At 51.5% G+C, this 13,710-nt stretch overlaps 8 protein-coding genes across 8 annotated transcripts; 2 read left to right on the plus strand and 6 right to left on the minus strand.

Annotated features, from left to right (window-relative positions):
• Nucleotides 1-1,153: 1,153 nt before the first annotated feature.
• Nucleotides 1,154-2,554, minus strand: MYCFIDRAFT_195943 (uncharacterized protein; the record flags this gene model as incomplete). The annotated part of the gene is made up of 1 exon (XM_007927373.1): nt 1,154-2,554. One exon carries the CDS (start codon nt 2,552-2,554, stop codon nt 1,154-1,156), a length of 1,401 nt encoding a protein of 466 aa, XP_007925564.1.
• A 1,056-nt stretch (nt 2,555-3,610) lies between these two features.
• Nucleotides 3,611-4,407, minus strand: MYCFIDRAFT_121253 (uncharacterized protein; the record flags this gene model as incomplete). The annotated part of the gene is made up of 3 exons (XM_007927374.1): nt 3,611-3,743; nt 3,966-4,104; nt 4,176-4,407. Coding segments are annotated over 3 exons (504 nt in total), but the record flags the coding sequence as incomplete, so codon positions are not given.
• A 557-nt stretch (nt 4,408-4,964) lies between these two features.
• On the minus strand, nt 4,965-6,863 carry MYCFIDRAFT_173943 (uncharacterized protein; the record flags this gene model as incomplete). The annotated part of the gene is made up of 11 exons (XM_007927375.1): nt 4,965-5,109; nt 5,138-5,877; nt 5,906-5,948; nt 5,992-6,146; nt 6,172-6,184; nt 6,242-6,295; nt 6,323-6,330; nt 6,365-6,522; nt 6,551-6,622; nt 6,652-6,735; nt 6,767-6,863. 11 exons carry the CDS (start codon nt 6,861-6,863, stop codon nt 4,965-4,967), a joined length of 1,569 nt encoding a protein of 522 aa, XP_007925566.1.
• Nucleotides 6,864-6,890: 27 nt separating this feature from the next.
• On the plus strand, nt 6,891-7,643 carry MYCFIDRAFT_134597 (uncharacterized protein; the record flags this gene model as incomplete). The annotated part of the gene is made up of 2 exons (XM_007927376.1): nt 6,891-7,122; nt 7,201-7,643. 2 exons carry the CDS (start codon nt 6,891-6,893, stop codon nt 7,641-7,643), a joined length of 675 nt encoding a protein of 224 aa, XP_007925567.1.
• Nucleotides 7,644-8,477: 834 nt separating this feature from the next.
• MYCFIDRAFT_41376 (uncharacterized protein) lies at nt 8,478-9,495 on the minus strand (the record flags this gene model as incomplete). The annotated part of the gene is made up of 2 exons (XM_007926006.1): nt 8,478-9,373; nt 9,423-9,495. The coding sequence occupies 2 exons, from the start codon at nt 9,493-9,495 to the stop codon at nt 8,478-8,480; spliced, it is 969 nt and encodes a 322-aa protein (XP_007924197.1).
• Nucleotides 9,496-10,009: 514 nt separating this feature from the next.
• On the plus strand, nt 10,010-11,728 carry MYCFIDRAFT_195947 (uncharacterized protein; the record flags this gene model as incomplete). The annotated part of the gene is made up of 1 exon (XM_007927377.1): nt 10,010-11,728. One exon carries the CDS (start codon nt 10,010-10,012, stop codon nt 11,726-11,728), a length of 1,719 nt encoding a protein of 572 aa, XP_007925568.1.
• Nucleotides 11,729-11,761: 33 nt separating this feature from the next.
• On the minus strand, nt 11,762-12,817 carry MYCFIDRAFT_173947 (uncharacterized protein; the record flags this gene model as incomplete). The annotated part of the gene is made up of 7 exons (XM_007927378.1): nt 11,762-11,812; nt 11,848-12,144; nt 12,177-12,279; nt 12,317-12,453; nt 12,482-12,533; nt 12,571-12,585; nt 12,624-12,817. The coding sequence occupies 7 exons, from the start codon at nt 12,815-12,817 to the stop codon at nt 11,762-11,764; spliced, it is 849 nt and encodes a 282-aa protein (XP_007925569.1).
• A 90-nt stretch (nt 12,818-12,907) lies between these two features.
• Nucleotides 12,908-13,700, minus strand: MYCFIDRAFT_211042 (uncharacterized protein). The gene is made up of 2 exons (XM_007927379.1): nt 13,685-13,700; nt 12,908-13,620 (listed from the first exon to the last, which is right to left on the minus strand). The coding sequence occupies exon 2, from the start codon at nt 13,464-13,466 to the stop codon at nt 13,266-13,268; it is 201 nt and encodes a 66-aa protein (XP_007925570.1). The 5' UTR covers nt 13,467-13,620; nt 13,685-13,700; the 3' UTR covers nt 12,908-13,265.
• Between the last annotated feature and the right edge of the window lie 10 nt (nt 13,701-13,710).

A 13,710-nucleotide genomic window follows, 5' to 3' on the forward strand; every position in this document is an offset into this window, starting at 1 on the left:
CTAAACCACGAATGCTGGTTGTAGGAGCGGAACTTGTGCGCTACTTGACGAAGGCGGTGAAGATAGATCTATATATTGTGTAGGTCCAGACTTGCACTAGCATGCTTGGCTCGTGCTACGACATCAAGATCAAGGTACTTGACCTTCAGATACGTCTGGATTGATGGTAGAAGTCAAAGGGCATCACAACTAGAATCATCATATTCGACATTTGATGTCCGACTTGATACGTTTCTGACTTTGACTCCGAAGCCGACTGGCTAGAACTATCCTGGACATCCTGAAACTCAACCTATGTCCCCGTCTTCTTCCTTGCATGCTCGACATAAAAGGTCCCTTCACCTCCATCAACACCTTTCACAACACAAGACTCGCCAGGCTCAAAGAAGAATGGCACACTCAGTCATTAGAGCCGATATCGCTCGCTCGAACACGATGCATAGTAGCAACGAACCTTCCACCACTTATTTCGGGCAAGAAGGCTTTGGCGAGGGCAAAGACTTCATCGTGAGTGAAAGATAAAGGACCACTGATGAGGTATGCAAAGCCTGTCGATGCAAAAGACATTGTGAAGTTCCTGGCCCAATCGCAGAAGATCCTCTGAAAAAGGCCCCTTCACTGAAAGCACGGCCAAGTCCACGATGGGAAGGCTAGAGAAAGAGGTTGCCAGGATAGAGCACTGTGCTGCTCGGTGTTGAACTGCCCGTCAACGTCGTGGACGGCATTCGATCATCTATAGTTGACTCCTCCCTCATAGGCATTACATGTAGCCAGCCGGTGTCAGGTGCTTCCTTTGCGCTGGTGGCCCACATCTTGTGTCGAATTGATGCATGTTGCCAGCATAGATTTCAAATTACCATCATAGAGTTGGTGATGGAGCCAAAGACCGACCAGTGGAGTAGTGAAGGTATGGTAATAGTTTGTTATGAGCATCAAACTATTCTTGGCACAAACGCAAGTGTCGCATGCTCTCTTGGAACCAGTGCCAGCGATTCCTGAAGCTACATGCACCTTATGTCATGCAGCTCGCCTCGCATTAGCTTGCCTCGGAGCTGCTTCCTTCGGGTTCCTGAAGATGTTGCCATATTTACTGCTTCGTTGCGTAGCTTCACCGCTTTCACCGCACCCTCTTCGCCCCTCGCGTGGATCACATTTAGACAGCCGCGAGCGTTTCTGGCCGGTGCTCCACAAGGTTGGGTGTCGGAATGTGCTCCGCTTCCATGGCACCGATAGCTTGCTCGTACGATGGCTGAGACAGCCCAGTGACAGCTTCATATGGGGGGGTTGGAGCACTCGCTGCTGCCTCTTCATAAGCAGGCAAAGCACTTCCTCCAGAATGAATCCTCGCCAGTGTCGTGTCATTTTCTGGGTCTATCGGAGGATGAACCATGACCGGCATGTCCTGCCTGATACTCAGCTTCTGCTTCCCAACAGAGAACTGAGGAGCTATCCGCAACTTATAAGTGCGTTCGAGATCTCCTAACGAGAATGTGCTCGGTATCCATTCAAGGTTGCCAATGTCGACAGTCCTGGCCCAGCCATGTTCGTCAGAGAATGGTTTCCGTTCAAATTCAGTTGTTCTACTCCAGAGTGTCTCAATGTTGATCGGCTTTACACCAGTTGTGCGAGCAATGAGAGACGTCGTGCAGCTGTCCAAGAAGACTTCCGGGTTCTCATGCACCGTACTCGAGTAGTGAGGAGCCATCGACATGTCAAAAGCCACGGGCTGATCAACAAAAGCATGCTGCGGCACATTTGAGCAGGTTGCGGTAAAGACGAACTTTGGCAAGTCCGATGATTTGAGAAATGCCTTGGTCTTGCCCACGAAGCCGCGGGGTTTCTGTTCAGCAGGGCGTAAATGCTCGTTCTGGACAGTAATCTGCCGGTAGAACTCGCCATTGTCTGCGAGATTGCTCGCAATCATAATCGGCACCCTTGGCTGATCGTACAGCACTGTTTCGCCATCTGCAGGATTGGCCACCACGACGTCGACGTCGATTCCGGGCATCTTGGCGCGAACCAAGATAGAATACCTTACTGCAACCAACACCTTCGACACAGCTTTCAATCTCGTCACACCAGAGTTCTCCGGGGCTTGTGACTCTAGAGATGGCGGGAGAGCATGGAGCTCTGATCCGACTGTTTGCCTGAAATTCCAGGTCCCATTACCGCTCTGGGTCATTGTGGTATGGGTAGTCGGGTCGACATTCTCCGCAAAATCCAGAGCGAAGGGTAATGCATGTTCGTTCTCGCCATCAGCCCTGAATGCGCCATCGTATAGGGTTCTGGCCTCGGTAAATAGAGTCGTGATCTGTGATGGTTCATCCTCAGCATTGACTCGTGCTTGCCCTCTCAGCACGACTTCCAGTTTCAAGGGACCGAATAGTTGAGAGCTGCCGGCTCTTGAAGACGAGGCGTATTTGACGTGGACGTTGCCTCGCACCGGATCATCGGGTCCATGATGCACTTTCTTCGGATTGTCGAGAACAGCTCGAATGTGTAGTTGGCCAAGTGCGCCGTTGCCAGATGCGGCCGAGGAAACGCTCGACCTCATCTTGAGCCTCTGGTAAGTCACAAAAAGTCGTTGTTGATGTTTCTCTGACATTCCGCGGATCCGATAAATTGCGTCGTTGATCCCGGCCAGACTTGGCTAGAATACTGTGTAGGGAGCTGGCGTTGGATGGGGCCGGAGAACAACATGCACTCCTGCTGCAGAAGCATTGCATCCTGCCAGCTCCCGGAAATTTGAGAAGTGCCATTGTGAGGTGTTGCCCAAATGTTACAGAAATGACATAGTATAATCCAAGGTTTATATGAGGGAAAGCAGGATTGCAACTTGAGGGTTGTGAAACAGGTGACGTACGTCGATCTCGGACGCAGCTCTCTTCCCAACACATGCGCAAATACTCGATCGCTAACGTCGAAAAGACTTTGCGAGGCCAACTCTCAGTGCAGCACTTCTGTACACACGATGAACATATCATTCCGCAGTTTACCCGTCATCCGCCGCTCTAGCCTGAATTACACTCCGTCATTGTCCTCCACCACTTCCCATTCCACGCGGACTCTCCACGAGCTCTCACAATCATGACAGCTTCCTTAAACTTGACATTCATCATTTTTCCCGGTCAGATTGATTGGGAAGCTGTTCAGACCGAGGCCTCCCAAAGTCTCGCCAGACACCAAGAGAGACAGCAGTGTGTAGAGAGCTCCTGATGGCGAGAGGACAGCCTTGTAGCCTGCCGGTCGAAGTCCCACTGGTGAACAAGATTGTTTGTACGCGCTCCTGCTTCAGCTCGAATTCCTCGTCCTGTCTGGAGACTGTCCGTACTTCTCCATGTTCTGTAGATTATACGCCTCATAATCTGCCGCGCTCTTAACAAGGTGACTTTGCCATGGAATTGGTGATTGCAGGATTGTCGTGATCAATCGCCGGACAGACTGTTGGTTCGCTTGCGACAGAAGGCCAGGACTTTCCCATGTCCGCTAGACTGCTTCGATGCAGATGGACTTCGACACGTCGCACGATGCCATGCAAAGCTTCCGAATCCCGCCGCATCTTGCTGCTGCTCGATGTGACGGAGCGCTTGAGTTTCGATAAAGGCTCACTCAAGTATTCCCGGAACAAGACCCGTAAAGAAGGAAGCGAGGCGCACATAAGTCCAAGGCATAGCTCGACTTCAGACCAGACGAAGACATAATATATGATGGTGCTCACGTCACCTTTGTGACCGACCTGGTATCTAAAGTCAAAGGTCAGCGAGGATTGTGATTGGGTTCACGTGCAAGGTCTTACAAGTAGTAAGTCCTGATCCTAAAAGTGAAGGGTAGAAGCATTAGCAGATGTCCTAAGCGAGAAAGAGCCTTTTGCGACCAGGTGACTCGATTGGCGATTGAGAGTGAGACAAGAGGGCTACAAGGCGGCAAGGTGCAGGATAAGGGCTTCTGCCCTTTGGTCTACTCACCCACTGCATGCCACCACCAAAAGACCCAATGAGAAGATGACATACAGAGCAATCTTCTGTGGTCGCGGAAGCTGAATATGCCTTGTCATCATGCATGGTAGCACCACAGAATAGAGATCGCTGATTGCTGCCATAATTCCTACATGATCGCACAATAAGCTCGTATACGACCAACAATCACAAGGGTGTCGGTGCTTCATCTTTGCTTACCTGCGAGGAGATTTACGATCGTCGTGTTGACACAAGAGTGAGGATGGGTATATGAGGGATCGAAGGCCTTCCAGTATGCCTCCGTCGGTGAGCAATTGAAGACCAGTGTCAAGATGAATGCCAGGCTGTAGGCGACGGTGAAGCAGATGGCGGCGATGACGGCCCAAATCCAGTACTTTGAACTGGTATGCTCAACAATTCTACGGTAGAAAAGCAGCACCGATATCTTAAGGCAGCATCCTGCGATCAAGACCGCTAATTCAGCCAGCCAAGTAATCAATGCCATATTTTCGAACTTCTGGTACAAATCATGATGAGCAACACGCTTTCAAATTCCAAGACAACTCACATCGAATGGAACGTCCCATATATGCCGAGAGGTCATAAAGTTTTCGCTGCCAACGATTGATAACGAGGTGAACCAGGCCACCGAAAGCCATGCACAAATAAGGAAGAACTATCACCATTAGCAGCGCTTCTGCACCTTACCGATTCAGACTCACATCATCTAAGCCAAGTCCACCAGCGTACTTCTTCGCCCGTAGCCAAAGACGGGAAATCACCATGATTGATGCTTTGTTTGATCAGGTTAGGTATCTAAGAAAGCAAATGGCATCTATTCTTACCAACACCGTAGAGAATACTTGCATAAGCAGGCATCCATGCTCTCCTCTCTGGGTCGACATAGTTCGCCTTTGGCCATTTAGCGATATCCGCTGGGGTCAGATTGATAATATTGCCGGGCATTGCTTGCGCATCGATGTCGTATCTAGCGAGTGGAGCGCTGGATCAGTATTGGTCTGAGGTGGCTTCGCAGAAAAAGCAACGGTTGATGAGATCGACTTCGGTATAGCAGATGCCAGACGACCAAGTACTGTAGTGATCAGTCAGGTCCAGCCAGCCAAAGCTGCCCCATCCTGCTGGTCGGTGCTGACTCGTTGTGGTACAGTCAACTGTCAGACTTCCTCAGAGATCCACCTGATCCTTGCTGTCGACCCGACTTGATGACTAGAATTGGAGACTGCTTGTATCCACTTCCGGCTAAAAAGCAATCTACAACCTGAATCTCCAGGCAAATTCCCTTAGAAACCTTAGCTACAGTAGTGTGTTCGGTATTCCGGTAGAGGAGTGCTTGTTCGATTGGCTGCAAGCGATGTGGATGTAGGAGCATTCTGTATAACGACCACGCATCCAAAAGCTTGAGGCGAACTCGCTGGGATGGATTCGCTGAAGAGTTTCGACAGGTCGCGCCATCACGGAGATTCCTGCGTGGGTGTCGACTGTAGCACATAATGGATAGACAGGCACCTACCGAGGGCTCGGGAAAGGTTGTGCTCAGACGCCGACGCATGTGAGAATCGTTTCTCTGCAGATCGGAGGCAAGGAGGGACGTGCAGTCTCTGTTCCACGCTGGTGCAACGTCGTAGGTCCATTGTCCCGCAGCAGACGAGTCAACGAAAGCGTTAGTTGAAACTTGGTTAAAGAGGCTCACGGTGCTGGCTGCAACGGGAAATGTCATAGATACCAATATGGCAGCTTTCTTGTCGCCATAAAATGCAGCTTCACCGCCAGAAGTACTGTAATGCATTGTCGATGGTGAAATGAGATGCCCTGTGCTCAAAATGCGGGAGGATCGACGGGATCGGGATCGCGGCCGGGATAGGAACCGGGTTGTAGAACCGCCTGGAGTCCTAGACCGCTTCTCTTGAAGTTGTCCACAGTCTTCGCACAAACCTGCGGCCCCTCGTGAATGATGAGGGATTATGGACGTGTCTCATTAGACATTGCGCGCCTCAATGATATATCGCATACGAACCTTGGACGGGAGAGAGGGCCGAGCATTCGAATGCCCCAGAGCATTGGAAGAGCTAGAGGAGCGTGTCGTCGAAGCGAGAGAACACAACATACACAATGGCGTATCATGTCCACGGCGGGGCATCTTGATCGCACAATAGTGATGCGTTCGAAAGTCTCAGATAAATCATAAGCCGTTCACGAAAATGCGGTCACTCAAGTCTCAAGCCGACTCAGGATTTGTTTCAGGTCTTCGCCGAGCGTGTCCGCACAATGCAAGCTTCACGTCGTACACGAGCGGAAAAGGAGGGGCGGGATTGTTGATTCTGGTGTATCGTTCACACAAAGCTTACAGGCTTGCCTGGTGCCTTAAACAGCTTGCCGCCTTTCCAAACATATGTGATCTCCTTGGGCTTAGCAAGAACCGCAATGTCGTCCAGCGGACTGTGGCTCACGGCGATGAAGTCGGCATCGTGGCCCTCTTTCAGCTGGCCAGAGAGAGAGGCTTGAGGACCAAGAGTCTCTGGACCTCGCGCAGTTCCAGCTTCGACAGCTTGCAATGGTGTCATACAGTACCACACTGCACGGCGAAGCCAAATTCACGTCCATCATGCCGTGGTTGAACTGCGACGCGACATTGCACATTCCTAGATCTGTTCCCAGGCATTGCACTTAGCCCTACGTTGAGGACGACGGGCCATTGAAATGATATGTTGTAGCGGATACGACTTGGGCACGGGCTGTCGGAACTCGGCAGCCATGCTGACTGATCTCGACCAATCAAACTCAGCCGACACAGAGATCCCTGCCACAGCGTCCCTCGGTCGCCACGTGCAGAAACCCCATCTTCATCGGCAGGGACGACTTCGAACGTCGTTGCGCATTGCTGCACATTCTAGTAGCATAGGTATACTGAACATCATGCCGCACTCCACAGAGGAACACAGCCCAAAGCAAACGTTAACGATCCGACCGGCCAACCAAAATGTACAAACAACAACCAGCCAAGAGACATCCTCCGAGCAGGCATCAAGCATATCAGAAAGCCTCACACATCTGAGGAGGCCAGATCGTATCCAGATCAAGAATCGCAGAAAGCGATATCTAGACTTACATCCTGACTACTTCAAGTCTCCCGACCTTGAACTTGCAGGTAGGTTGCCACATGCTTCCTCATTTCTCAGCTCCTCTATATGCTCTCTTATCTCACAAACTTCATCGGACTGTACAGATCCTTTACTTTACGACAGACTAGTTCGTCGCTTCCTCACATCTGGCGAGCGAGAAAAGGAAGGCCGCGAACGTGGCTACACTGGAATTCTGGAAGCAGATCTGGTCCGTTCAGAAGCCAAGATCGAGGCTCTCCAGCATCCGGATCCAAACATTGCGATGCTATACAAGCGTGCTCCGGATGGCCATATCTTATCTGTTGAGCAGGATGAAGAAGCTTCGAATCGAGAGGATGCCTGGGATAGATGGGTCGATCTCATGACTCAACGCTTCCTACGTGGCGACGACAAGGACTTCGATTACAGCACTGTGGACGACAATGAAGAATTCGATGATCGCGAAGAGGAGGAGAGGAAGCGTCTGGAAGAGTACATCGACAATCAGACGCCCGAGTTTCTCGGAGCAGGAACGCCGAAAGGAGAGACTGGAATTCAAGACTTCTAGGAACAACCAGCGGTCTGCGGAGCGTCATCCACCACGCCTTCTCCAACCTCGACGTCAAAATCTCTATCTTCAAACTCCAACTGCCCTGTTGCCCACTGGAAAGCGCCACTATTCTGTTCAAAGTGCACGTTCTCCACCCACCTTCGCCATCTCGACCAACATCCAGCCACCTCATGGCTCTAACCGGGTATTCTTCGTCAGTCCCTGGCTTCTTCATCAAGTACTCAAGGTACTGCAGTAGAACATCACACGTCCAGAACGAGAAGACAGTCCTCACAACTCTCCTAGCCGGAGCGTCACTCGTAGCTTCCTCAGCGAACTCCTCGAAGTTGTCCCAGTTCGTGGCATTGAAGTCTGCTACAAGGCGCTGATAAAGAGAGCTTGAGGATTCGATTTGAACGTGACATCTGGCGACAGGATGGAGCGAGCCGCAGCGATGTAATCGCCTTCTCTACGATCGATGGACAAGTAGATTTCAGGGATTCGATGGGCTTGGGCCTCGTTTAGGCAAAGCTCTCAGCGGATTCCCTTGCAATTCGACAAAGCCCGAGCTGTGGTTGGTGCCAACGTGGTGTGACCAAGAGCTGAAAGCCATTTCTTTGGGCTACACCTGTTCGGAGATCGAAGTATCGACTACTTGACTGTGAGCCATTTTTGACCTCAGCAATGGGAAATAAATTTGGTTGCTTGGAGCTAGATCGAATGCATCTAAACTGGCTAGTGCATCTCGTATTGTCACTTGCGACTGTGGTCGGTAGTGATGATTGACAGAAGCCTTGAATGAAGAATAGTCTAGCTTTACTGCTGCTACTTTGAGCCCATGCCAAGGCACCATCACTTTGCAACACCCCATCCAGGCTCACCCAACCATTGATACACCTCAGCAGCTGCATTATCTCTGTTGCTCGCTGTACCGCCAGGACCTTCTGGACCAGGGTCGTTCCTCCAGTCAACATTCCTTGTCCTTCCCTTGAGCACTTCCAACACCCAACCACCCACAACGTCATCGCTTTCCACACAGCGAAGCATAGCTTCAGCCACATCTTCCGGCTCCACCCATTCGTCTTGCTCGGTGTCAAGGAAAGTCATCTTCTCAGGATGTTCGGTCCAAAGTGGAGTCCTGATGATACCTGGAGCAACGCCATTGACACGAATTCCAAGCGTGCTTTCGAGTGGTGCCATCGAGCGGATGAAGCCTGATATACCATGCTTCGAGGCTGTGTACAAAGGGCAGAGAAAGCCTGGTAACTGGCCTGCGATGGAAGAGATGTGTACAACACGCTTCGGGTTTGTGGCGGACACCTTCCCGGCTTTGCTTCCCTCAGGCGGGTTCAGCCATCTGGATATAGCCATTTGAGTTGCGCGAATTGGATGCGTCAGGTTGATATCTAGAAGGGTATAGTGACCGATGCCTTCGACCTCTGTCCCGTGAACTTTATCCTTTGAGATGGCCGAGCCGGGTGGTAGCCAGAAGTTGCTCCAGTGAGGTTCGTATACGCCAGCGCCAGGGCACACGATGTCAACACCACCAAATTCCTGGTCTGCGGTCTTGAAGGCGTTCTCCAGCTGATCCCATACAGTGACGTCGGTCTTGACGAATACAGCCTTGGGTCCATCTTTGGAAGAGTATTCTCCGACGAGCTTCTCGGCTTCTGGGCGCAATCCGAGATCCGCTATCACTACATTGCAGTTCTTGGACAGGAGGAGTTTGGCGAAGCAAAAGTTGATTCCTGGGAAAGATAAGTTCTTCTCGATCTTTCACAAGCCTAGAAGACTCACCACTGCCAGCTCCTGTCACAACGGCAGTTTTGCCGTCGACTGAGAAAGCGACGTCTGCAGATGCTGCTGCCATTTGAGGAAAGTAGGATGGGATGGGATACAGAGAGAGGATGAAAAATATCAAATGGGTATTCCAGAGAGCGGACCTGCGTATCTTTTTATCTGACTTGCGAGCTCGCAGCTATGTTATCCCGAGCTCCATCTGCTTCGTACAGCTGTACAAGGAAGCGCGGGGTCTGACGGTGTTGGCGGTGATGTTCCTGATGGAGTTTGGCGTATGTCGGCGCGAGTGCGAGCAGTAGGATGTATCCCATCGGTGTGACCGTCGGTGCTCTTGTCAGTTGCGACATGGGTAGATATCGGATTTCGTAGTCGGTATTGCCAACAAGTGAGACTTCTCCTCATCAAAGTGAAGTGGAGTGAGGGAATGGTCCATTGTGGGATGTTTTCCGGGATCGCTCGCTTGACCTTCCCTGCTGCACAGCTCTCACAACGCGTTTCCCTCGGTCTTTTTCTTGACGCGACTCTCTAGGAAATATGCATGTTTGACGAAGACAGCATAGAGATCATACACAGACCACGCGCTGATGGCGCCAAAACGTCGATACGCTGACTATGAAAGCATTGACCTCACATCGTTGCCATCAAGCCCGAAAAGACCACGCGTTTCCGCCAGCAGCAGTGCATTCCGAGCAAAACCAAATCCTGTAGCATCGAAGCCACACGTGCGTTACAAACAGCATGCCGAGTCTGGAGTTGGCAAGGAGTTCCATTCGGTCCCGTATCCGTTGTCTCTGCTTCCTAAGAGGTCGTGGCAGGCTTTGAATGATGGCGACACCGATGCTAAGATCTTCTGCTCGCAATGCGGAAAAGAGCGAGTCGCGAGCGTGCATCAAAGGAAGCTATTCCTGGTTGCGGAACGGCTTAGCTGGGAGGTAGGGACGACGAGCAGGAAGCAGCGCGAACAGAATGAGGTCGCGACATGGGCCGTCAATGCTGAGTTGAGCATATTTGACCCGGTAGTGGATGAGGACGAGGTTATCGTTGGAGGGCGTTGCAGTAGAGAGAAAACGTGCTACCCGTACAATACCCAAGAGGAGGCAGATGCAGCTATGATGATAGTAGAGAAAGCTGATCTCCTGAGCGAGGGAAGCTGGCGAGTCTGGATGCAAACAATTAACGCGAAGCTGCAAGAGCTGCCGAAGAACAAGTCCGGAGCCGAAGTCTATCGCCAGAAAACTGGATCCATTTCACCGAATCGTAGAGCACTTAGTGACCTCAGCCCGGATACACCACCCGAACGAAGCTCGCAAAGCAAGAAGGGCAAGAGCCCAGCTAGTCAGTCTTCGTCTCTGCCAACGCCACCTTCCTCGACGGATGATGAAGATCGCCATGTAGATTCAAAGCCCGTAAAATGCAGCTTTCAGACCCTGCAGGACTTCTACAGCCTGCTCGATAAGATTGAGAGGACCTCACCACAAGCTGCCAGGTATCTGGAAGCATATGCTGAGCAGTTGCACAAAGATGGTTGTAAAGATTGCTGGCTCAAGCAGACTATCGTTGAATTGCCAGACTGGCTGGATCTCGACTTCAATGGGGAGTCGGGTGAGGAAAACGAGATGGAAGCGGTGAATCAAAAGGATCCAAAAAATGCTTCGAAACGGAATATGTCAAATACACCGACACCTACTGGGCCGACCACACACCCTCGTGCACCCCCATCGCAAGCGCAGCGGCATCTACAAACAACGGAACCACATTCATCACGACCTCCGCCATATCCAGCGGTCCCACAGATGCCGTACCCGTCGCCATATGTTGGTCAATATCCGCCGAACCCTCTGAATACTCAGCCTCCACAGTTTCGGCCACCAGCTGTGTACCAAAACCCTCTACTGCATGCGCATCAAGCACCTGCAGCCTCATTACCACTTGGTCGTGGTCAAGTCAATCATGTGCCGATCATCGTTCTACCGCCACGACACAGTCGTTACTCAGCACCGATCGAGTGGCTTCGCAGGAACTTCACAGCCGACCCCAACGCGTTCGTCAACCAAATCGCTCTTTGGGAGGCATTCCGACACATTTTCGGCTATCTCCACAACCCTTTTAACATCGGCGCGACAGAACTCATCCGGGATGTGCTACCACAAGCCTTCACTACGGTAGCCGTCCTAGCTGACCGTTCACCGGATGGAAGATATATCGTTCGCGGCATCAAACCGAATCTTCAGCGGAATCCAGGAGGTCTGGAGTCCATGGTCCCGCCTCCAAACCCGAGAGCTCCACAACCACAGCATCCTTAGTGGTGGTGTTGGTGGTATTAGTGGAGCTCTTTCCTAGCAAGTCTGAAATGCCGATCCGAAAGTTCTATCTTGGCTGCTGGCGGACTCGACAACTTTGTCTTTGGCGATTCGCAGCTCACCTGGTAGGGAGGACGAATTGAGCTGTCTGGTCGCGGGCTCCAAACTGGCGCTCTGAGCTCGACCAGGGATTCTCGAACGGCTCGGTGTTGTCTGCGCTGAAAGTAGATGTACCATCCGACCAAGGCGGCGATGAGGAGGAAGACCACGATGCCCGCGGCCACGATGCCTACGACTCGATTGTTTGGCGCGGTGTCCATCGCCATGTTGTTTGCGGAGATGATTGTGGAATGATGGTCTGGTGCTACATCGGTGCTGCTTCTCGGCGTGAGGATTCGCGTTGGGATGAGCATTGTGGCCTGAGGATGGATGATGTTTAGTAGGTGTATACGCCGTATGGCTTCCGTTCTGACTTTGGAGAATCTTTTCTGGAGGTCTGGATGAATCCTGCGAATTTGTTGGGAGATACCCATTTGTCGCTGCTACTTTGCCCGCTCATATGCTTTTCTAACACTGTTCATCAAATTAAACATTGTCTTCTTCATCCTCGACTCTAGATCCAATCTTCTATCATTCGAGCCCGGGGGTCCGAGGTGGTGGCTGAAATGTTCGAGTTTCGGACAAGACATTGATGGAGATGGCGACTCGGGCAAATTGCAGTGCCTCCTCTGCAAGACATTGTATGCACACACTCACCAACACTCGCTTCCGTTTCGCAGTGTGTCGTCCAATTGGCGTCAGATCGAGGCTATTGATTGACAACGGTGAGACTGCGTCGTGCTCACGGCTGGCACCTTCTCCTAGCTAACATGTACAGATTCAATGTCGACCGCTTTACAATGGCGTCTTACTGGAGCGAGGAAGGTTGCTGGTCACAGTATCATAGCAGACGAGCAGCTGCAAGGTCCCAGGCTCGTCTCGTCCACAGTAGCTGCGAACAGATCTTGTGACCTTTTTGTGGTCTTCACAAGCAGCGGCTGACTCCGTAGCGACTTGAGGCTCGGTTGCTTCCGTGGAAAGAAATGTCAACATGTATGTCTAAATGGGTAGAGCCAACCACCCCTAGACAAAACGTACGGAGAGCGCGATGATGAAGTCACAGTTCGCTGATCAAAGTGTTCTTCAGGCTTTCAAAACGGTCTTTGACGGATACCAACGCGAAAGTTCACAGTTTCAATGGTGCTTCCTGCGGAGGCAAAGAATGGCAGATGCCCTGGCAGGAAACTCTCTGGCCTCATTCTGAGGGACCAGGCTTGGTAGACCCTGTAACACTGTGGAAGTCTCCAGCTCCATGTGAAGGGAGAGTCAAAGAGCTCCGATTTACTGCAATCTCTCTCATTTCGCTGTCAAGAACTCGATCCTCGAGTGGCATTGGGGATGATATGGTAGGGATCCAGGTGAAAAACGACTCATATCTAAGGAAGCGCCATTCATGTGAGATCTAACGCCTGATCTCCAACGAGTTTTTGCCAGCAATCACTCACGAGTTGGTCCAAGATATCCACGCCTCTTCAGATTCCCAGATCCTGTTCTCCTCCAGGCGAGCTTCAGCGTCAATGCAACGCGTGCAGTGAATGACGTCGTTGCCGTTGCGCTCCTGCAGCTTCACTTGCAACGTCGGTACACTTTTCGAACGACTCGAAGGCTCTGCTATTGTTGAGAATAGGTAAGTCTCCAGCATCCTCACCGTCGGAGCTCCTCGTCCGTTTGATCGCGTAGGGCCTATCCTTCGTGCTATTGTTCATCCAGCTTCAATGGAGATGTTGAAGATCGTCGTCGTGAAGTGAAGCACGATGTTGTTGTAGCACCCCGGCAACGCACGCGCGTCTATTGTTCTACTGTCCTATTGTGAGTAAACAATGGAGCGGTGAAGGAGGCCCATGCTCGTCGTCTTCGTACCTATATCTGCTTGCAGTCACATTCCA

Source organism: Pseudocercospora fijiensis (genome assembly GCF_000340215.1).
Source record: "Pseudocercospora fijiensis CIRAD86 unplaced genomic scaffold MYCFIscaffold_3, whole genome shotgun sequence".
In the NCBI taxonomy this organism is placed as follows: domain Eukaryota; kingdom Fungi; phylum Ascomycota; class Dothideomycetes; order Mycosphaerellales; family Mycosphaerellaceae; genus Pseudocercospora; species Pseudocercospora fijiensis.